The sequence below is a fragment of the Eschrichtius robustus genome, chromosome 3 (genome assembly GCF_028021215.1).
Source record: "Eschrichtius robustus isolate mEscRob2 chromosome 3, mEscRob2.pri, whole genome shotgun sequence".
NCBI lineage: Eukaryota > Metazoa > Chordata > Mammalia > Artiodactyla > Eschrichtiidae > Eschrichtius > Eschrichtius robustus.
The window spans coordinates 157,788,710-157,810,349 of record NC_090826.1 but is presented as its reverse complement, the minus strand read 5'-3'; the positions used below and the strand labels follow the sequence as shown (position 1 = coordinate 157,810,349).

Sequence of the window (21,640 nt, the reverse complement as noted above, 5' to 3'; positions counted from 1 at the left end):
CATCCATGAAATATCTTCCAAAGGGAAATATTGGGATATTTTTGAAGTGTGTCATCCATTTGGATAAGCCACACTTGTCAGTGTTCTTTCTCCATGGAGATCATCTCATTTACTCTATTGTGCTTTGTCCAGGGCTTGAGCTGGTAACTACCAGGCATGCAGCTGAACTGGAGTCAGGGACTCAAACTGCCTCCCCATGGAAATTGAAGGGGCCCAGCCAGCTAGGAGGAACCAGATGCCAGCCAGCCAGCAGGGGAATTCCTCTCTTGAATTTTCTCCTCTGCCATGTTGTTGCATCACTTACCCGGGAGAGGTCTGATCGGGCTGGCTGATCTGGGGCATCCTAAAAAGTCTGGGACCCTGGACTGGAGGGGAAATGAGAGGTAGAAGGATGTGGGTCAGTGTGTTTCCCTTGAAGCCACTGTCATCACCCCTGGAAAAGTTCTGCAGGGATAAATGACAGTAAGAACAAAAAGGGACCTGGACTGGCTCCCTCTTTATATGAAATAAAAGCCAAGATCCAGCGTGAAGTGACTTGATGGGAGTGTGGAGAGGTGAGTGGCAGGGCTATACCTCATCCCTCCATCTTCCAGTGCGAACTCCAGCTGCCTTCCATCACATCAGACAGCCAACTCAGCCTCAAGGTTTAAAGAAAAGAAACTAGAAGGCGTCCAATCACCAGCATATCAAAAACAGAAGAAGTCCAAGTGGATTTTATTTCTGGACAGAGATGGATGGAGAATCCCCAGCTAAGCCCGGAGAACAAAAGGTGTGGTGAGGCTTTCCCCCGAGAGGTTGGGGGCTTGTCTCCGGATGTGGGTGGTGAGTTGCAGCCACGGCCATCCCAGAGCAGCCTGGCCTCGCTCCTGGGGGCCAGGGAAGGATTCTGGAGTTCAGGCCAGCATCCCCCTACTCTTCTGCTCACCCCCATTCTCCCTCCCACCAGAGTGCATGACTACTTACAGCCCCCTGAGGGATTTAGAACCAGCTAACAGTAAGAAGGAGAAGGAAGCATGGCGCTCTTGCAGTCAAAGCTCTTGTGTTGCAGTGGAGACGAAAGAGGCATTGCTCAAGGTCATTGCCATGGGCAATGCGGAACCTCCTGAATCCTGGTTCTGTGCTCTTCCCTCTACATCTGCCTCCTTCCTTTCTTGTCTCCTGCCACAGGGATGGGGGCATAGGAGAGAAGTGGGGCTCAGGGGGCCAGTAGGGATTTGGGGAGTTATACAACAGCCTGTGCTGAAGATGGGGTAGATCCCTTCCCAGCAGGTCTGAGGGACAAGAGAATTCCCCAATGTGCCCTTGTCCCCTAAAATGCTGTGCACGATCATAGAGGCCTGTGGCCCCAAGCTGCTGAGTTGGGGCTCCCTGTCTCCTGGAGGGAGGTTTTCTGAAGGTTATCGGCAGGTGGATGACTTGGAGACTTTCCGTTGAATGTTATCCTTGCAGCCTCTAGTCAAGGCCGATAACTCCTTGGAGGCATTTTATCTCACACCTTGTGCTTCCTCATTGCCCCTCAGAGGCGGCTTTTGCTCCTGAAGCCGAGAGATAGCTGCACCCACTGGTGCACACTTCAGAGAACCCCAACAGGGCAGTGCAGACTTTGGCCCCAGCATGTGCTGTGTCAGCACTTAGCACTTTTGAAAATCTCACCTGGGGGAACCTGGGCACCAGCCTCAGAATTAGCCTGGACCTGGTGAATATTAATCAAACAACAGATAAGCTGCAGGCGCACCTGGGAAAGCCTCCAGGTGCAGGCAGGAAACCAGCAGCTCTGGAGGGCAGGGAGGGCCTGAGGCTGCCATGATGGTGCCCAAGACCCGGGAGGTTCTAAGGGGAGGGCACAGGAAGCAGAAGGAGCCCATGGACTTTTCCAGATCTGGCCACTCTGGGGGCCCTACCTGGATAGAGCAGGCAGAGGCTTTAGTGGAGATGGCTAGGCAGAGCCACACTGAGGCGACAGCTTGCATTACAGGGCCAACCATGGACTCTATCTCCTTCTCTCCTCTCTCCTCTCTCCTTTCTTTCAACTCCCACCTTACCTTTCCTTTCCCCTTCTCCTACTTGCTCTGCCTTCCCCCTCTCCTCCTCACCTCGTTCCCTTCTCCCCCTTTAGCCCACAGCCCAGACTGGCCAGCGGCCTTGTGTGGCTTTGTCTAGTTGTACAGGGGGTGGGGCGAGGGGACCAGACCGTTGACTGTCAGAGCCTGTTCTTAACATTAGCGAGACGTGTATTAGCGTTGGAAGGAGAAAACTATGGCTAACTTAATTTTGCTTTCTTTAGAAAAAAAAGTCCACAGGTCCCAGGAACTGCAGACAGTAGATAGATTCAAAGAAGAGATTTTTAGTCACTCAGAAAGCATCCATGAAAACCCTGTGGGAACTACAAATGAAGTATAATGCACCATCCCTGCCTTTTTAATCAGCAAGCAACAGAAGGCCATTGAGTAGTGGTCAGCATGGTGTCTGTCAAAAGAGTGGAAGGTTCTTGTTCACAATAGCTGTGCCTTGGGCACCTACACCGGCCTAGATCCTGGTTCAGAGCCTGGCGGCTCAAAGTCCTCCCCTCAAGGAGCTCCCCAGGCCAGTGAGAGAGACCAGAGCAGGGGAAGATCAGTGTGGACTGGGGGCCCAGGAGGGCTTTCTAGAAATTGCGGAGAAGAAACAGAATAGGACCCTTGAACAGAAAACTACTTCGCCTGAGAGTTAATTAACTCCTATTATTGACTGGAGGCACACTACCAGTGAGATAGAAAGCTTCCCTTGACGGAAGCAATTCTCCTTCTGCAAAAGAGAAGGGGAAGCGAGCGACTCAGTACCAGGCCTGCTGTTGACTCTTCTAACACAGTCTCATTTAACTGGTACAACAGCCCCGCACAGATTCTCATTCCCCCTGGAGAGGAAGCTGATCCCCAAGACTGAGTAACCTTTCCAGGGTCCCACAGTTGCAGCTAAGGTTTAAACTTCTAGCTTGGGGTCTTTCCACTACACAGTGCTCCCCCAAATCCAGAGCTCCATGCTGGCAGGTGGGTGGGTGCTGGGGCTGGAATCCCCCAGAGGGAGTTTTTTAGTCTTGGTGGTGGTGACCCAGGCCAAATGTGCGTGTTTAGGGCTGTGAGGATGGAGCTGTGCTTCTCTCGGAGGGCAGGTACGTCCTGCTCTTAGATGGAGCTGATCCAGCCCCAGCGCTGAGCAAACCAAGATCCCAGAGTGAGAAGGAGCTTGCCCAGGTCCCAGGGCTGCTCGCCCAGCTTCTCACTCGTCTCCTCTCAGGCCTCTTCATCTACAGTGTTTTTTTTTGCAGGTCACCAGCCAGAGGGCAGGATGGAAGATGCCTATCTTCCTCATACTGTGCCTGCTGCAGGGTGAGTCACAAACAGCCCAGCTTCAGAGCCTGTACACCCAGACCCGAGCCTTCCAGGCTGCAGACATGCCTGGCGGGCACCTCAGCGGCATTCAGCACCTGCACCGTAGTTTGGGCATCTGCATGGCTTTGGATCGAGGGAGTGGTCAGATCTGGGTCAGAGGGAATGAGGGAGGTGAGAGCTCACATGAGAGGGCATATGTCCGACTTGATGATTGCTGGAATATTCACAGTTTTGATCTGTCTCTGCTCTCTTCCATTCAAGTTGATGACTGAAAGTCGGCTGCATTTGCAAGATACGGGTTCCAGGGTGTGCAAAAGCCAGAGGTAGCACTGCTCTATTTCTACTCATTCTAAAAACGCTCAAGTGCCAGACCCAGTACTAGGGACATAAAAACCCTGACCTACTCCAAAGAGTGAAGAGTCTACAAAGAAACCAGATGGGTAAATACTACATCTACACATTTACTTATTTAGTCAATGCATACTTATGGAGGGCCTACCATGTGCCAGGCACTAGGGACACATGGATGAAAGACAGAATTCCTGCTCTGTAGGTCCTGACAGGCTGGTGTGCTGATCAGGCTCAGAGGACCAATGGTCCTGTCTCCATGCTGTGGTATCTGGTTTTATTTTGATGGTAATGGGGAGCCATTGAGGAATATAGTGAGTATGTGCTTAAAGTGTCTGGTACCCAAGTAGATGCTTAACAAATAACTGTTGAAAGAATAGATGAAAAAACAAACGTTATGATAATACAAAAAAAGGATTAACAATTGTGTCTGTCTTACAAACAAATCAGAATTTTAATGAATCAAAGGTAGCTTATATCTGGGCGAGAACCCTCTGTGATATAATCACACCACCTCTTTATTTTCATCTCCCAATGCCCCCTTCAAAATTTTTCAGTAGGAGCAAGCTTCCCCGGCCCGCAGATGAAAACTCAGGCTGGCCCATGATTTTTCTCCGAACATATCAGAGTCTTAACCTAATTCCTTTAAGTCTCAGATGTTCTAATTTGATCATTGTAAGTGGCCGGTTAAATATTTTGGTCAATAATTTAATGCCCCTTCGTCACCCAAGGCCTGCAGTCAGGAAGGCAGGGAGGGGTCCAGGGGCTGCCTTCCCCCTTCCCCTGCTCCTTCTCCTCCCTGCCGAGGCAGCTGGCACTTGGGAGACCAGTAGGGTCACAGCAGCAGATGGGAGGAGAACAGGAGCCAGGCAGCTCTTACTTGATGGGATGGCTTAGAACTCTCTGGCCTGGCAGGGCTCTCGAGCTGGCTCCTCCTCTTGTGGATGCCTTTGTGGCTCCTTCGAGGGCCCATCTCCTCCCTGTGCCCCAGGTTCTGCTTTGGCCCCTCCACACGGAAGACCCCGTCTCAGGTGGCTGTGGGATGGCTCTCTCCCCTCTGGGCCCACCCTCTGGGCCAAGGAAACACGCCCGGTTTTCTCACCCCTTTGCTGGAGGGAGGAGTGATCCATCCCAGGCACCACCCCTACTCTCCCTGCTCCTGTCGCAGGCCTTTTGCGCTTCCTCAGACCAGGTCAAGCTCCAGTGCAGGCCTCACTCGCCCATCCCTGACTGAAGCCGTACAGTGGGCAACTGGTGGGAGATGACGGGTGAATGAGAGCAGGGGCACCGCCTCCACCGCAGGGACCCCTGGCAGGCACCACATTGATCCTAAAATGCCAGCCCTTTCTGTAATTCTCACAGGCAACCAGTACTAAATTCCGAAAACCTTTATTATATATAACCAAGAGCTACTAGTCATCCACCGAATAAGTTCTTAAGGGTAAGTGAAATTTGGTATTTATAAAAGAAAAAAATGTTTATTGCAAAAGTTGATTAAGGATTCCTAATCAGCTCTCAGCTGCGAAGTCAGAACAGCCCTTCCCGCTGATGAATGGGGCTCCTTAATCCTTTTGCCTGCGCCGCATGTAGATCACATGCAGATTCCTGAAACATGAGGTGTGAACACTTTATCAGAGCACCGTCACTGTCATCCTGAGGTGGTCCTTGTTTGTAATTACGAAGATTCTTACTTTTTAATGATAAGTTGCCATTTAACTTTATCAATAGTGACATAGTTGTGGTGTGTCGCTTAATTAAACCTACAATGAGTATTGATTTATCCCTAACGTTTATGGCCTTGACTCTTCCTATAATGAGACCTCAAGACATATGCAACAGGCAGGGCCAGCTTTATGGGCATGTGCCCTGTGCAGTCACACAGGACCCCGTTCAGAAGGTGCTTGGTTTAATGCTCTACTGTTGCCATGGTGAAATCCTTAGTAACTTTTGAATAAGGGATCCTCCATTTTTATTTTACACTGGACCCTGCAAATTATGTAGCCAGTCCTGGCAACAGGATTAAACTTTCTTGGATTCAGAGGTGCTAAAGGCATAGAACAAATTGATAGATGCCAGGCACCCACATCCTAAAGCAACACGTTGAACCACCTGGGCAGGACTATGGAGAGAGATGGCAAAGCTGGTTGTTCCAGAAATAGCCCACCGTGTAGTCTCCTGAAGAATCATCAGAGGTAGAAGAGAAGAGCTTTTTGGAGAGAGACAGTGTGCTGTGCTCTCCACCACCTGCTCCTGGGGGACAAGACGGATCACCTCCTCCTCACTTTAAGCCAAGTAAGAGAAGGAACTTCTAGGATGCCACTCAACAAGCTTGCTGTATGTCCCAGGTTTCTCCTGACAGCAGGACAAAGGTGTGTTTCCTGGGGCCAAATGTAGGTCCCACAGAAAGGAGCTGCCCCAGGGCCTCTACCAAGAGGTCTACCCAGAAGGGATTGTAACCACGAGAGGGGCACGTGGCCAGAAGTCCTAGGCTTGGTGGTGCAGGAGTCATAAAAGGCCAGCAGGAGGAGAGGCAGTTCTTACCAGGAGGGAGCTGCAGCCAGAGGCCACGGACAAGCGATCTGGGAGGCAAAAGGGAAGGACGCAGCTCTGGATGTCTGCCATGCCTGGAGGGCGCCACCAGCAGATCACGACTTTCCATTCACCTCTCGTCTCTCCCCTCCACACCCAATCCCAGAGGGGCCCCAAGAACTGTTCTGAGTAGGGGAAGGGATCGAGCAAAGCAAGAGACCCCGACCTGTCCCCCTCCCCCACATCAGGCCTCCAAGTGTAGCTGGGAAATAGGAAAAGGCTTCAGTTGGATAAGAGGCTGGAGTTGCAGCAGTCACTGGGCTGGACATTTTCTTATCCAAGTGAGACTATGAACGCTACTATACTTGAAATTATGTCTGAGATTTCATCAAGGAGGAGAGACATCCCAGAGCTAGTACGAAGAGGCAGTGAGAGAAAGAGTAAACTTTGTTTCTGCTTGCATTGGATCAAATTTAAGTCAGTAAAAGGGCCATAAACTGTGCTTCAACTGTGATTCATGCCTACCGCCAAAGCAGACATATTCACAATTCTGCTGTGCTTTGACAGTGGCACTTGGTTATTTCCATTTCTAGAGAAGTGAGCAGTATGAACGTTTTTGAAAATGATGGTCTGGGGAGTCGCCCACCGAGCAGAGCAGGATTCCTGTGCTTCCAGCACCCTCTCCTTTCAGCAGAAGTCACACTCATCTGTTTTTACTATTTAACATCCCTCTTTTAAAAAAAATTTTTATTGAAGTATAGTTGATTTTCAGTGTCGTGTTAATTTCTGCTGTGCAGCAAAGTGATTCAGTTATGCATATATATATTCTTTTCCATATTCTTTTCCATTAGGGTTTAGCACAGGATATTGAACATAGTTCCCTGTGCTATACAGTAGGACCTTGTTGTTTTAACATCTCTCTTTTACATTCCATGCAAATAAACCACAGCCCTTCTGTCAGCCTTGGCCTTCTTACAGGTGCTTAGATGGCAGCTTGTTAAACATTTGCATTTTTTGTAAAACATCTGCACTGGAGCACAGTGGCGTGAATCCAGGCTTTGGATGGACATGTACAAGATCACCTGTACATGATAAGCTCAATAGTGGTTAGCTAAATAGTGGTAAGATTATTCTTGCGTTTTCATCTCTCCATGGGGCCTTGGACACAGCTCCATTTCATACCTTGGAGCTACTCCTAACCTAGTGGCTAAGCTCTGACATTTCTATATTGATTCTTTTTAGCTTCACTTTCACGGAGGCATTTTCTGACCTGTTCCCTCTCTGGCAGAGTTTGGAGCTCATAGCTCCCCAAACAGTGACAAATTCAGCACTCTTGCCCCGGACTTTTTTTTTCTCTGCCTGCAGCTGCAAATGCGTTGAAGGGCCCGAGGCTGGTGTCTGGGGAGCCTGGGGGAGCTGTCACCATCCAGTGCCATTACCCACCCTTCTCCATCAACAGCCACCCGAGGAAGTACTGGTGCCGCCTAAGCCCCCTGACGTGGGCCTGCCACACCATCGTGTCCACCAACCGCTACACTCACCGTCGCTACCGTGGCCGTGTGGTCCTAAGAGACTTCCCACAAAGAGGCTTGTTTGTGGTGAGGCTCTCCCAGCTGTCCCCGGAGGATGTGGGGCACTACCGCTGTGGCATTGGAAACACAAACAACATGCTGTTCTTCAGCATGAACCTGACCATCTCTGCAGGTAAGGGCTGATGGCTGGCAGGTCAAGTTTGGTGACATGAATGCTAGGAAGGGGAAGGGGCAACAGAAGACCCAGAGGTCCAGGAGGGCTTTAAACACAAGGGAAGTGATGATGAAAAGCTGGGGTCAGGTAAGGACTTTAAGACATAGACTTTCATTTCAGATGGAGACCACCTTCAGAGGGAAGGTAGATACTAGGGAAAACGTCCCAGTTGAATCCCCGTAGTCTATCTCACCCAATTCCCCCCGAAAGTTGTGGCACATATATTTGAAGAGAGCTCCGTGAAGCTGGTGAATTGGAGGACATGGCTTCTTATGGTCATGATGTCTCTTTGTTCAGACGTGCAGAGCGCATAAGACAGGCAATGCAGAAGAATGGGGACTGAGCTCTTCCTAAGGCTGAGCCTCTCAGCAGACATCCGACAGCTACCAGGCCAATGCCGTGTGTGGCTCCTTCTGGAGAGTTGATCTAGAGTCAGGTACCCAGAGTCCAAGGAAGGGCATCCAGGCTATGAAAGGCTGGTCTACCGGAGAGATGGCTCAGGCAGGCAGGAGTCCAGAGAGTGGACTTGTTTGATTAGATGTTGCTATCTAACCATCTGCCGACATTGGCTGCTCTGCTGTGACTGGAGTTTTCTTTTTTTCTTATTTGAAAAGCAGTACGTGAAGGGATGTGGGCCCTGGGAAAGGGGACAGCATGGTGTCCTGGGGCAGCTGGATAGAGAATATGCGGGTGTAAAAGGAGATAGGGACATAAAATGTCAATATTGGCAACAGACTAGAGAACACATCTGGTTTTCCCAATTTTTTATTTTATCCAACATATTGACCAAAGACTGCATTGCTTAGTGAAGTTGCATTCCATGGAGCAAACACGTCAAGCCTGGTGTCCTTTGCAGCCTGGTGTCCTGTAGGCAGCCCGGATAGCCTTCTCATCTGGTCTCCTTCTGCTGTTCACACAGGTCTTTCCAGAACCATCCCCGCAGCCACTCTGGCTGCTGGTGAGCTCATCACGGGATCCTTTGTGACGGTATCGCCAGTGGCCAACAGGCAGACACCAGGAACTATCCAGACTATAGAGAGACAAGGGACAGGATGGGACAGAGTTGCTCTGACTCTAGGAACCAGCGAAACCGCAGCTTCAGCTAAGGGAAGACAAACCCCAGGAGCAACTGGGGTAGTAGCTCCAGGGACAGGCAGCCAGCTAGAGGGTTCCATTTGGGCAACCATCCCCACTCCGCAGAGTCCAGCTTCAGCCATCAGAGGTGTGTCCAATACAACAGAAGGTGATCGAGAGTGGAGCACCAGAAGTTTGGAAGCAAACAGGGCTAGGGCCAGCAAAAGAGAGAGGGAAACAACTACTGGGACTGATAGGCAAAGAGAGGACACAGAGAGGGTCAGAATAGCCCCAGACACAGCTGAGAAGGTCATGGCGACCATTAGGCCATCAACCCTGGTCTCAGAAAAATGGATGTGGGAAACCCTCCAAGAAGAAATGTCGGTTTCTAAGCCACAAGCCCTGCGCTCCATTGAAGGAACCAACCCAGTTGCAGCTGTGTGGACCTTGGAGCCAACCAGCATAGAGATGGCATCTGCGGAAGGAAGCAGTGAAGGAGACCTAGACACCCCTGCTGGAGACAGTGGTCCCCAAGTGACGCCAAGCCAGGCCCTGGCAGCAAGGCCCCTCAGGCCCCTGGGCAAGGACTCCCACGTGAAGAGGTAAACCCCCAGGCTGCCCTCCCCGTTGGGACTCCACATCTGCTCCATCCCTTTGCACGCCCCTCAGTGAGCTAACCTCTGTGACTCCTTCCGTCTGCCCACTCCTCTCCCTTTGTGACCTCAGGACAGTAAAGCACAAGGGACATGAAAGTCAGAATCCTCCCTCATTCAAGGGTCCTTGCTGGGAGAACGCTATCTGAGTATCTTCATGTGACTTTCAAGCAAAAATATAAGCACTAGAATAATGGAATATTTAGGTGGGACTGTTGGGACTTTTTTTTTTTAAAGATGAGGAAACAAAGCTCCGACGAGGTCGGGGGGTGACTCACTGAAGCTGCAAAGACAGATTGTGGCAAAGCCAAATGCCAAGCGTAGATGCCCTGACCCTCACTCACTTCTCTTGCCCACTGTGGCACGTTGGTGGAGGAGGGAAAAGATCAGGGCTTGGGAACCAGAAGGCAGGGGACCTAGTCCCAGCTCGGCAACTAACCCTCCATGGGAATTCGGGCAGACAGCTTGCCTTGGCCTCAGCTTCTCATCTGTAAAATGAGGGGCAAGGGCCAAAGGGTCTTCAGTCTCCTACCCAACTCCAACCTCCCCTCTCCTGTGCTTTTACCATCCCCTCCCCAGTGCTTCTCTGGAAGAGAGAAACATCTCTCGGATGCTGACTCCAGTCTCTTCGGTGCTGTGTCCGCTTATGCTGACGGCTCTTGTTATGCTGCGAAGGAAGCTCCAGAGAAAGAGGAGCTGTAAGTGGAGCTTAAGTCGCCCCAAGGCCGGGAAGGGGAGTGCTTGTTCCCATCTGACTCCCTCAGGACTGGGTCGGGGTCAGCGTTGGTACCAGGACTTCTGGATGTAGAAGTGCTGCTAAATTCTAGTCTGAGCCATTTAACCAAGCTTGGCCTTGGTTCCTTTATCAATCAAATGGGAAAGTAGTCTATGTATTTATGTCTCAGTGGCATCCCAGAGCTTAAGGAGAAGCTCTTCCGAAGATGGCAAGGCAGCTGGTAGTCATATGAACCACGTGAACAATCCCGACAGCAGATCGGATTACAGGGTCCAAATGTGGAACCAGACTGCATCTGCACCCTCTGCACGGCCCAGCTGGAAGTCTCTTACAGCACCAGGCCCAGGTTTAAACATTCCTAAAGGGACTGCTCCACGGCATTTAGATCTGGCGAGGAAAGAGTGAGATGCTCTGGGAGCAAGTCAAAGGGGCTAAGATTCTCAGACCCAGCGCCCCAAAGGCCTGGCCCAATCCCTGCCGATCTAAGGGCTCAGTTGCAAATCCTCTGTGTCAGGAAGTCCTTGAGGCTTGCGGTGGGTGAAGGTGGTTCTCAAGGAATCAAATTCAGTGCCCAGGACGCTCACAGTGTGCTCTGTGTCTGTGCAGCTCAGGAGACAGAAAGGTCATCAGGGGTCACCTTGATTCAGATGACACCGTTCCCGGAGCTGAGCCTCCAGCCAGACCAGCTTCCCCAGGTGGAAAGGGAGATACTCCAGGATGACCCTCCTCCTCTCCGTGCCAGCCTGAGCATCCCAGAGAGGGACCCTGGACCCCGAGGAATGGAAGGATAAGCCACGCAGTCACCGTGGAAAAAAGAACCAGGACCGAATACCATAGCCCCAGCCTCTTCTCTTCCTTCCTCCGCCTGTATGAAGGGAAGCTTGGGGAGCTGGGACTCCATCTGGGGAAGCAAAGGCTGACCATCACTGGACCAAGGAAGGTGCAGCACTTTTCATGGCCAAAGGTGACACTATGACTCAAAGAAGGCTGCCAGAAAGGATCTATTTGTTACTGGAGGAGGTCAGTGGACCCGGAAAAAGTGGGATTTCCATTCCTGGAGGTTTGAAAATATGAGAGGCTTCCGATCAGAGTGGAGAATTAACAAAATTTCAGCCATCACTCCTAGCCCTTGGTAGGTGCCCCTTTTTTCTGACATCTCTTAACACTCAGCCTGCTGCACACATTAAACTATATCTTTTTCAAGTACATTCTAAGCTCTTAGGGCAGTAATTGTGTTTTCTCCATCTCACTATGTCCCCAAAGAACTTCAGCTCAGTAGGGCCCCCAATAAATATTTGTGACTGAATGACTGACCGGAGGGGCATGGGCTCCGTGACCTCTGGGGACCCTGCCAACACAGATGTTCTGAATCCCCCTTCGTTTGGGAGTCCCCTAGATGATCCCATAGGTCCTTACACAGGAACCAAAAGGAAGAACCCTCATTCCCAATTCATCCCTGCCCATTTGGCCCCATAGTTATTATGCTGTAGACCTTTTGACCCAGTCAAGATTTTCTGGGAGTTTCCTAAGTTCATGAAGGAAGAGGGTATTTTTCAGTAGATTCTCATCTCCTTCATAAAGCTCCTCTTATTCAACTGCTTGTAAATCCTTGATATCAAGGACTGATGATGAAGCTGGAAAGTGGTTATGGTAAGAGGGACAGATAAGAGAGAAGGTGGCCAAGAGGAATTTTATGTGGATTCTGCTTTACAATCACTTTATCTCGTGCCTGTTGGGGGACTTTGGCTCCACTCTTGGGCCCACTGTCTTGTCAGGAATTGCATCTGCTCTTTTATTTTGCCAGATCTGTCAGCAAGCTGTCTGAACGTCATGTTTGGACAGAGCAGCCCTTGAGCAGTGGAAGAGAAGGGAAAGAAAGGTTCCAGTATCAAGTCAAGAATTGTCAGGTAGACATTCCCAGAAGGCTCAGCCCTCTCTCCTAACCTGTCAGCAGCACCAGAAATCCCTCCTTCCTTACTACCTCCTCATAGCTGGGGCTGAACCCAGACACTGTCCAGAGAAAATCAATACGATGTCATTTTCATGGTTTGGGAGAGAAAGACTCACTGCTTTGGATAAGCAGGGAAGTTGCCTGCATCTAACCAAATGGAATCACCAAATTTCAGAGCTAAGAGATCCTCAGAGATTAACCAGTCTAAAATCCATTGCCCAGGGTGAGATAACTGAGACCCCATGGGGGGAAGTAACTTGTTGAAAGTCACTCAGTTAACCCAGTTAGGAATAGCAGGGTGAGGACTAGAAAAGGGAACTCACGACCTTGACCTGGTGGCTTCCCCACTTCACCTTTGCTAAACAATGTATCAGAGCAAAACTCATCGTCAAAAATCAATGACACCACAGCCCTAGCTCCAGACCATTTTCATGCACATGATCTCAGGGACCTGCCTGAAACACCTGTAAAAGAGATAGGAGAGCCACTGTTATCCCATCCAACCAATGAGGAAGCAGGCCCTGAATGGTATGTAATTCAACCATGGTCACTCAGCTCATTAGAGGCAGGGACGGGAGAGAACCCAGGCTGTACAGGATCATTCCACCTGATAGAGTTTTCCAGAGGCGTCCACAGAATGCTAGCTTCTGAGGACTGTTAAGAGGTATGCTGAGAAAAAGGTTTGGTAGACCAAAAAAGTTTGGGAAATGTGGGTTAAACAAAAAACAGGTTTTGTGCAGGATTTTTGGAAGACTTTAGTTCACTAAGGTGCATTGTGAATAGCTCTGGGGGGTGGGGACATTGTGTGTGTTTCCCCGGGTTTTGGACTATTGTGTTTTGGTGAAGCAACCTCACAGGACTGGGTTCCTCAAATCGCTTCTTGTTTGGGGAAGCTTGATGCACTAAACCAGGGGTCAGCAAACCTCTTTGGGAAAGGTCCGGATAGTAAATACTTCAGACTTTGCAGGCCATACAGCCTCTTGTCACAACTACTCAGTTCTGCCCTGGCAGCACAGAAGCAGCCAGAGACAATCCCTAAGTGAATGACTTTGGCTATGTTCCAACAAAACTATTTACAGAAGCAGGTTGGATCTGGATCTGGCTCGAGAGCCATAATTTGCCAATCCCTGCGTTAAGCCATAAAACCAACTGAGACTCTCCTGTTCCCACTCTGATATGAAGGATCACTCCTTCTCAACAGCTTCCCTTGACCACCCCTTTCCTGGCCCCCTCCTCCTTCTGAGCTCTTGTAATCCTTCTGTCTGGGATTCAGCCGTTGGGGCATTCTGCCTGACCACCTGCCTGGGGGAAGGAGGGGACCAGCCAGTGAGGGTGTTGGCCAAGTGGCTGGAGTCAGGGGCAGCTTCCAGAAGTAGGAAAGACTGCCAAATCAGAGTTCCAGGGAAAGCTGAGGTCCTCGAGCAAGAGGAGCCAGTAAAAGTTCAAATGGATGGAGCAGAGCCAAGATCAAAGTCTTTGGAGCTGAGCCGAGATAAGATCTGAGGGAAATCTTGGCCAGGAAGGAAGTGGGGCAGCCCCGAAGGCTTACAGCTCTCCTTTATGGGCTAAAGGATGCCTGCAGTGGGGCAGGAGCCTGGACTTAAGGGACCAGAGCCAAAGCAGGCTAAGCAGGCTAAGCAGGCCACGTCCACTGCTGGGTATTGTCAGTGCTTTGGTTTTTTAATCTCATATCCCCAGCTAGCATGATACCCACACCTCTGGGATGAGGGGCAGGGAGACACTCCACCTCTGAAGCTGGAATCAGGGAAGTGTCCGTGGAGATTTCTAATCCAAGATACAGGGCAGGGAAGCACTGACTTTCCTAGGATCAAGCATGTTCTCCGGGTTAGGGCTCAACCCTCCCGTTCTCACCCCGCTAATTATTAATGCTGCTACTGTTCGTTAAGTATCTCTACATAGCTGGCACGCCCCTAGGTGTTTTCACATTCCGTATTCATTTGATGCAACATTTCTGTAAGGTAGGCAGGATAATCCCCATTTTACAGATGAGAAGACTGAAGCTGGAGGCAGGAAGTAGCTACACACCTGGGCACTGAACGCACAGCAGCTACAGCCTAGATCCTTGATCACGGCGCTGCACCTCCATACTTGGACTTATGGCCTGCATAGCTGGTCAGGCCTTCCCTGTTTAAGGTTCTAGAGGAATCCTTGTTTTCCTCTTTTAGGCCTGGGTGTAAAAATTTCATAACCATTTCCAGTAATTTGTTCTCTTCAATCACTGAGCTGACTTATTCCTGTCCTGGCTAAGTGAAGTGGAAAAGTTCAGGGAGCTGGAACTAAGAGCTAAAGATTCACTCACCAGCCCCGAGGTCCTTATTGGCATTTGTACAAATTGAGCTCAGATCTTAATCGCCTGCAGGGGTGTCCGTCTGTCACAGGTAACTCAGGGCAAACGCTTAACTCCACAGACAACTTCTCATGCTCTCCACTAAGACTTTGGGGATTTCTTCCTCTTCTCCAGGAGCCAGTGGGGTCTGGGAAATACAGAATCAGTTAAATAACAGCTCCAGTCAGATATAAAGAGGAAGGTACTTCCACAGAAAGACTTATACTTCACTTCAGCCAAGTAGACATGGATTATGTGACTGTTTTCCATTGGTGTAGATAATCCAGGGCTAACAGCTTGACAAACGTTCAGTGGAGAATGGAGATTCTACACGAAAGGAGACGCACTCTCTGTGGGTGGCCTTGCATGCAGGGTCCAGGGCCACCAAGCCCTCCATTTTTCTTGAAGTGACACAGCTTGGCTTGCAGGCACTGGCCCTCCCAGGTCAACCTGCTGCCTTCACTATCAGCAAGGGGATGAGCAGTCACCCCATGGCCTGCTCTCCAGGGGGTCAGCTGAAAGCCAGACAGGCAGCAGAGAGGTGCCAGCTGCAGGAAAGGACCCTGTGCCATACTCCTAGAGGCTCGTAGAAACCACGAGCACTGAGGCACTGGGTCAGGAGGCCACCATTTGCCTCCTGGTCCCGTTTTGTTGAAGACATGTGTTCCCTGATTAGCATCTGGCGTCTTCTGTGTCCTGCCTCTTCCAACCTCTGGCCGAGTTCCCAACCTTGGCCTGTTTGCTGCCTTGACCTAGATCTACCAGTGTTGCTCTGAGTGTAGAGGGTCAATCAACAAGGGCCACTTCTTCTCCTAATGTTACAGAGTCCTGGCTCCCCAGCCCTGAGTATCTTAGACAAGAGGAAGAGAGCCAGGATGACCATGACCAAAGGCGTTTTCCAAGTTGTCCCATAATTTGAAGACGTTGCACCTCACTTCAGACACGAATTCAGAAAAAGGGCATCAGGGAGTTCACTTCTTTAGAGCCTGGCATGGGAAGGGCAGACTGGTTAGGAAATGCAACTTGTCTAAACTTTTCATTTTGCCAGCACTCTCCTCCACCCGTGTAGCACAGAAAACTGAAAATTAATTACAGTATACGTCACCGGAAAGAAGCAGATGGTACACCACTATACAGGTGGGACTGTTGAGGCTCAGAGGGCACAGGCTGCAGGGGATCACAGGGGACATTTTCCCAATGGCTGCCTGCTAGGCAAACCTTGGGCTAAAGGCCAGGCTCAGACCAGGAACAAGGAAACAGCAAGGCTTCAGGAGGACACCAGTAGCTTATGAGAGGGGCTGGGCCCTGTCACCTGACCCTCTGTTGACTTTGGATGTCTACTTTGAAAATCTTCCTTCTTCCGCCCCTTCCTGGCCAAGGGATGGAGGTAGTAGAGGGCAAGAGAGTGGCTTGGTAACCTCAGAAATGGTTTGCTCATTTGTTCCTGCCTCTCAGAACCAGAGAATAAAAGCTCTTTGGGGTCCCAGGACCGGCTTAGGGGAAATAGAGGGAGCCTTGGGACCAAGGCCAACTTTCCATTTCCAGGCTCTTTCATGTTCAGCTTCATCACTCCTAGCCTCCTCGGGGCAAGAGACAGGCTCAGGGGGCACCCACCACAGTCTCTGCCTTCACTACCCCACCAGCCACAATGATAGAGTACAGACAATCCCCCTCACCACCACCCCGGAAGGCCTAGAAGAAATGTTGTTTTCACTCCCTGATTGGGAGTCAACAGAGCTAGGAAAACAGATGAGGGATTGGACGTCTGGGCAGTGACACAGGGAGGCAGGTAGTCAGGGAGAAGGAGGTGACTCAGTGAATTCATGTAGAAAAAAGAAAAGATTTGAGGCTCAGGTGCACACACTTGGCCAGTAAGTCACCCTCTCCAACACATTCAGTAACCTGAACCTCTAATCTGGTCGCAGCCCTCTCCCCCTCTTTCACACTCCCCACATGTCCACCACCCAGCTTGCCATTCTGACTTTTCCTTCATTGAGCTTGTTCTTGTCATGGACACAATGCTGCCAGATCATAGATGCTATGCTCCAAGCTCCTTAAGAAGGGCCCTGGGGAGCCCCTATGAAATCACCCAGTAGCCAGGCAAACATAGAGCATTTATAATGAAGTTTCCTTCTACCTACTTCCTAATGGGAAGATTCACCAGGGAGCCTCCGAACATAAGTCTGTGCTCAGAAACTCCCCCAAAAGCTTGCCCGAGCAAGCCCAGCCAACTGGACGGTTCTACTCTGGGATTCCAGGCAGTGACCACACTAGGGACCGCGTTGCCAGACAGCAGCACTCAGCTGAGCAAAAGGGCAGTCATCCCCATCCCATGCCCTCTCCCAAGCCTCAAAGGTGAAATTAGAACAGGAAGAGCCAATGCTGTGCTCCTGCCAGTAGATGACAGCTGGGGCCAGGAAATGCTAGATCATTATTTGCTGATGGCGAGGGCAGGATACTTGGCATAAACGATCCCAAACAGTCAACGTCCTTAAAAAATAAAGGGGGGAATGGGGCTTGCTATTTAGCTTTGGTAGATCCACTGTCACAATTCTATTTTGCAGTGATTGATACTAAAATACTACATATTCTTGGCTTACCAAGGAACGCTAAATTTCAGGGCTGGCTGACCTGGGATTAAACATTGACTCCAGACAAGGGTTAAACATTGACTCAGCTAAAGATCCGCACATGGGAGCAGAGAGCAGGCAGTAAACAGCAGTTATAGGCATTTCATCCGTCCCATCTTACCCCACTTGTCCAGCTACATTCATGGGGACCGTCCACAGTGAGCAATGCCAGAAGGGCAGCGGAGGTCTGGGGAAGGAATGGATGGCATTGACCTCCCCTTCTCCATTGGTGGCTGGGTCAGCACCGGGTCTGGGAGCAACACGCTAGTGGTGCCAACCTGAAGGGCTGGACCTGCGGAGGCGTGTGGACCTGGCCCTCTCCAGTCTTCCCTGGATCAGTTCAGGGTGCAAACGGGAGCCCTTGGCGGCCTGGGGAAACGCAATTCAGAAGATTCATCTGGGGGAGTAAAGGCTTTGGGAAGTGGAGGAAAGTGCCCAATGCTGGGAGACCTTGGTTCTCAACCCATCCATGCCATCAACTCACCATGCAAACCTGGGCAAGTCATTCCACTCCCCCGCCCGTGGTTCCTCATGGATCAGTGGGGCTCTGTTCCAAAAGCCTATGCTGTCCCTTTCATTTGAAGCTGGATAATAAGCACCTTTGAGATGCCAGCCGCTGTCCATATTACAGTTAATTTCATACCAAAATTATGGGGTAAGTGTAATTAGCCCCATTTTGTAAATGAGACTACCAAGGTCCAGAGACATTAAAAAACTTGTCAAGGGTCCCCCCGCTAGTAGGTGGCAGGGCTCCTACGTAAACCCAGGGCGTTCTGGGTCTGGAGCTTGGGAGCTTCCCGCAAGGCTACACTGCTTGGCTGGTGTGGCTCTTGGCAGTGGTGCATTGGGGTGATGACTCCTCAGTTAAACCATAAGCCCTGGGGGAACAGGGCTGCGTACCCCTGCGTGTCTCAAATCTCCCTGGACCTCGAACTTGTTGTGGGCATAATTTTGTGGTAAATTGATCGAACTGGTCATGGGCATAGTAGATGCTTGTGGTAGGCTGAAAAATGGCCTCCCAGAGACATGTACACCTCCTGATCCCTAGAATCTGTAAATGTGATCTTATTTGAGAAAAGGGTCTTTGCAGATGTAATTCAGTTCAGGATCTTGAGATGAGGAGATCATCCTGGATTATCTGGGTGGACCCCAAATGCCATCACAAGTGCCCTTACAAGAGAGGCAGAGAAACATTTGAGATATACACTTTCAGAAGACAATGTGAGCCCAAGGACAGAGATCGGAGTGGTGTGGCTACAAGCCAAAGAATGCCAAGGAAGGCCAACAGCCACCAGGAGCTAGAAGAGGCAAGGATCAGGTTCTTCCCCAGAGCTTCCAGAGGAAGCACAGCACCCACGCCTTGATTTCAGACTTTTGGCCTCTAGCACCAAGAGATAATACATTTCAGCTGTTTTAAGCCACACAGGTTGTAGTGCTTTGTTACAGCAGCCACAGGACTCTAATGTGGTGCTCGATCAAAACACAGAATCCTAGAACTGGAAAAGCCTTGGAGACCATTTGGTCCAGCCCCCCCCATTCAACAGATGAAATGACTGCAGCCCTAAAGGAGGAAGTGATTTGGCAAAGGTCGCTCAGCAAGTTAGAGGCAGAGCCAGAGCCACTATACAGGCGTTCTGTCCCCAGACCAGGGCTCTGCACTTCCCCACACTGACTCATGCCGAGTCCCAGAGTCGTGAAAGCCAAATGAGAAGCCGTTCTCATTATTATATTCTTCTCATGTGATTATTTTAAGACGGAGGGGGAGCTTTTAAGCAGATGAAGTGATGGCAGTTTTGGAGGTATAATTCCTGTTGCTATCCTCACTATTGAATTGGGTAGTTGGACCCTCTTGGCCAGTCTCTCCTCTCTCAGGACTGGGAGGCAGGGGCTATGTCTTAGGGCCAGTGGGTTCCCGGTGGCGAAACCACAGTGAAAGAGGGGGAGCTGGGGGACTCTAATCACACCACCAGCATGTGGCTGAGCCCAAAATAGGACGCAGGGTCTTGACTTTGTGGTTCTTCCCTGGGTTCTACTTCTCATTTTCTTCTTTCCCTAAGCTGGATCACTAATCCAGGCGGGTCTTGGATATGTAGGGCGGGGCGGGGGTGTGTGGGGGAACGGTATGCTAAGATAGTCTTGGGGACTCCTGGGAATACAGCAGAACACGATCGAGGAACCCTCCCACCATCACAGACTACAGGAACAGGAGTGGAGATCTGGGGCCCCCAAGGCAGCATGAGAAGCAACTGTTTCATGGATGTGCTTCCCTCCCTGCCCACAGGCTTACACTCACCAAGGTTCTGTCTTAGTGCTCAGTGGGCCTCTCTCAACCCCAACTCCAGCCCAAACAACACAAGGTATCCCTGCTTTGGAGGAAATCGGTTAATGAGACTAAGAAAACAAAACCTACAAATATCTTGACAATTGAGTTCCAAAGGAGAGAGAGATAAGAAGGAAAACCTTTGAAAGGAGCTATAATCTGGCAGAACCAGGATGTTCCCCTAACTGTCCCCAAACCATCTCCATCTCCCCTCACATCGTCCCACTTCACATTGACACTGGAACTGGGAGGAAGAACAACTGCTGAAGGGGAAGAAAGATGGCTTAGCTATCGATGCATCTTTGTGCCTTCCCACCCGCCACCATCGGGCTTAGATCAGGGCTGCAGTCAGGAGAGGAGGTTGACCATGACGGAGATATCCAGAAGGGTTTGGAGATGCCGGAGCCAAGGGGGCCTGTGCCTTGCTTGTCCTGTATGCAACTTTGGTGGCCAGCATCTTGCCAATGTCCTTTGCAGCCCCAGTTACATGGGGACAATTGAGCACAGAAGGCTACAAGGGGTGTTGGGGAGAATGTGCCTCTGAGGCACACGATCTCCCGAAGGCGTCAGAAAGATGCAGATGAGCCACATTTGCCCTGCATACACAAGAAGGGCGAGGAAGGGCTGAGGGGGCCCGGAGGTCCTACCCGAAGGAGCCCAGACGAAGTGACAAGTAGAACACAGAGTGGACAGCAGACCTCTCAGGATGGGCCAGTATAAAGGCCCCCAAGCAGCAGGGCACATTACACCTCAGTGGATGGGACTATTTCCTTCTGGTGCATGAGGCCAACATAGAACCATGACAAAGCAAGGCCGGCGTGATGGGGTCCTCCTTCCCACTGCCTCGACAGTTACACTGGCACAAGCCACCCCCTCACCCATGCCCACTTCCCCAGGGTTCACATAATCACCAGAGGAGAGAGGGGAGACAGAAAGGAAAGAAAATCCAGAATGAGACTGAGTTTTGAATCGGGAGTAAAGTGACTGAGATATCGTTGAATTGGACCAACTTTGCCCAGAAGTGACTAGGTAACTTTTTTCTTGCATCAGTCAGATTGTGGGTTCAGGGTCTAAAATAAAGAAAGCTCCGTAATAGAAAGCCTGGTTTCTTTTCTTGCCATCCAAACCTGTGATGGCGAGTTGATAGCCTGCTGTGACTGAGTGGTTAGCGAAAATAAGACCTGGGCTCTGACCGCCTTGCGTTTTTCCGGGACTCCATTTCCCCTTTCCTCCTTCCCCTTTTGGGGTTCAGTCTGTGGATGCTGTAGGAGAGCCTGGGCCAGCCCTGCGCAGGTATGATGGGGCAGAATCCTGTGGGGGGGGCATGGTGAGGGGTGGAGGACGCACACGTGTGTTGGGGAGTGGGCTTCACTTGTGTGACTCCGGACTAGGATCATTTGGGTTGCTCCTGGGAGTCCTAACTGGGTCAGGTCAGGGAGGCGCCAAGGACTAACTGAGTCAGGGAAGGAGGTTTCTACCCCAGCTCTGCCTGTCAGCGCCCTCTTTGCCGAGACGCCAAGCCCAGGTTCCAACAAAACTCCAAGGTCTGCCATTCCCGGGGGAGCTCAGAGGCAGCCAGAATCTCCAATTCTTCCAGTGAGTGAGGAGGGAAGAGCACGGTCCCCGGGGTCCTGGGAGCTCTGGAGCTGGCAAAAGGGGCTCTGCAGGACATGCGTAACAAGTGGACTTAATCCAGGCTCAATAGCCCAGGCAGTGGGGGACATGTTGCCAGGTGAATGGAGATATGAGTCCAAGGACGTGAGGCTCTTCCTGCCGCCTATACCCCTTCCAATGCATGTCGATTCCACACTGTGCCCTGGGCTAGGTGTTTCACATCTAATATCTGGTTATGTCCACAACCGGTAGGTTTGGTATTACTCTCCCTATTTTCCAGCTGAAAAGAAATATGAAGGTGACTTGCCTAGGATCTTGCAGCTA

General features: G+C 50.7%; 1 protein-coding gene across 1 annotated transcript; it reads left to right on the top strand.

The window, feature by feature from the left end:
• The first annotated feature begins 426 nt into the window (after positions 1-426).
• Positions 427-11,533, top strand: FCAMR (Fc alpha and mu receptor). Its single transcript, XM_068538492.1, has 6 exons — positions 427-769; positions 3,305-3,365; positions 7,611-7,949; positions 8,911-9,667; positions 10,298-10,416; positions 11,061-11,533. The coding sequence occupies exons 1-6, from the start codon at positions 731-733 to the stop codon at positions 11,243-11,245; spliced, it is 1,500 nt and encodes a 499-aa protein (XP_068394593.1). The 5' UTR covers positions 427-730; the 3' UTR covers positions 11,246-11,533.
• Positions 11,534-21,640: the final 10,107 nt, after the last annotated feature.